General features: G+C 45.6%; 1 protein-coding gene across 1 annotated transcript; it reads right to left on the reverse strand.

Moving 5' to 3' along the window:
• Positions 1–276: 276 nt before the first annotated feature.
• LOC6036089 lies at positions 277–1,178 on the reverse strand. Its single transcript, XM_001846130.2, has 2 exons — positions 1,145–1,178; positions 277–1,058 (listed from the first exon to the last, which is right to left on the reverse strand). Exon 2 carries the CDS (start codon positions 1,042–1,044, stop codon positions 328–330), a length of 717 nt encoding a protein of 238 aa, XP_001846182.2. The 5' UTR covers positions 1,045–1,058; positions 1,145–1,178; the 3' UTR covers positions 277–327.
• Between the last annotated feature and the right edge of the window lie 393 nt (positions 1,179–1,571).

The raw sequence follows: 1,571 nt of genomic DNA on the forward strand, positions 1-1,571 counted from the left end.
TGTTCAATTATCGATTTTCTATGATTTGTTGGACATTAGCAGATCGGTAATCTGTTCCGAATATGAGGGATGACTTAATTATGCACTTCGGAAGGAACAAGTCAAAAAAAAAAGTAATCAAATAGGCAGCAGCGGCAGCTAAAGCAAGCCAGAGAGGGTGAAGAAAAGCCCCAAGAAATCTCTCCCTCTCCTTTGTTCTGCTGTTCGTACAGCTGTTTCTTGACCCGTTTCCTTCCGATCTGCATACTAGCCTTATAGATTTCACTTTTTTTTTTTTGTATAATACTCTACGAATTTTTGCAGAAGTCCTTCTCACATAACCTCTTCTTAAACCCGTCTAATGGACGTGGCCCTGGTGCACGGTGCGTTGACCGAGCACATCACAATGCCGCACTCCCCCACCGGATAGGAATTCTCGAACAGTTCGTCATTGTTGGCACGAACCAGCGCATCTTCCGGCCGTGGTCCAGCGGCTCTCGCTTTGATCGTAACCGTTCCCACCTCATCATCGCACTGTCTTGTGGTCAGCATCAGTGGACGGTCGATGAATTTGGCTTGGCCCTGGTCAAACTCGTGCAGCTGAACCAACCCCAGTGAAAACTGCTGCATCGCCGTGTTAGTCAGGACCCAGTCCCGCACGATCTGGCCATCGAGTTTCCACCAGCTGTCGGGGGAAAGTTTCACCGGTGGAGTTGGCGGCACCACGCAGTGACGGATGCCAGTGACACGATCTTCGTACACTCCGAGCGCGTTCAGCAGGTCCGCTAGCGGCGTGGGAATGGCCATGGTGCCGTAAATCGGGACCAGCTGTTCCACTGTGCGAGGAGAAGAGGGCTGGATGACATCCTGCAGATGACGCAGAATGAGCGTCTTCCACATCCGGACGAAGGCATCCTCGCCGATAGGAAGCTCCCGATAGTAGGTGGCCGACCAGTAGTGCCACGTGGCTTTGGCCAGCGAGTTTTGGTTGTCGATCGAGACGGGGTGGCTCACCGTCACACAGACTGGGGTGAACTTGTTTTCGGAAGTTGCTTCAGAAACCATTGTTTTTGGCAGATCTGGAATGGAAAATGTTTGAAAATGACGAATTTGTTGATTTGTTAATTAATTTGTACTTGCTTGATATTTACATTTGTGAAAATACCAATTTTTGTCGAGAGCAGCAGAAATGTTGCACCGCAAGATGTAAACAACAATATGTTCAACCTCGTGTTCAACAGCTCTGTCTGTCCCTGTCACCCTGTAGGTAGATGATTTGACAATCAAGAGTCAAATCAAGACAGTAGACGTATCCAGTTTGAAATGGCCGCTAGGTGGCCAATGGTGTTAGAAATGACAGCTTCCATGTATTTGAATATGGGAGCTCAGGAAAACTCAATTTTTAAGCAATAAAATGAATATTTTTGATAAAAGTATTGATTGATTAGGTGCACAAAATGTGTCTAGAATATTATAAAAATAAAAACTGTTCAAAAAATTTGCAATCGAGATAAGTGCACCATTCGATTCAGCAGGAATTTTGGGCACCAAAAATATATAGTTTTCATATGTTAAGTATTTTATTTTAGAAG

This window comes from Culex quinquefasciatus, chromosome 2 (genome assembly GCF_015732765.1).
Source record: "Culex quinquefasciatus strain JHB chromosome 2, VPISU_Cqui_1.0_pri_paternal, whole genome shotgun sequence".
Lineage (NCBI taxonomy): Eukaryota > Metazoa > Arthropoda > Insecta > Diptera > Culicidae > Culex > Culex quinquefasciatus.

Bases quoted from the DNA above. Each gene is read 5' to 3' on its own strand.
- LOC6036089 (XM_001846130.2), bottom strand. From the start codon at position 1,044: ATGGTTTCTGAAGCAACTTCCGAAAACAAGTTCACCCCAGTCTGTGTG.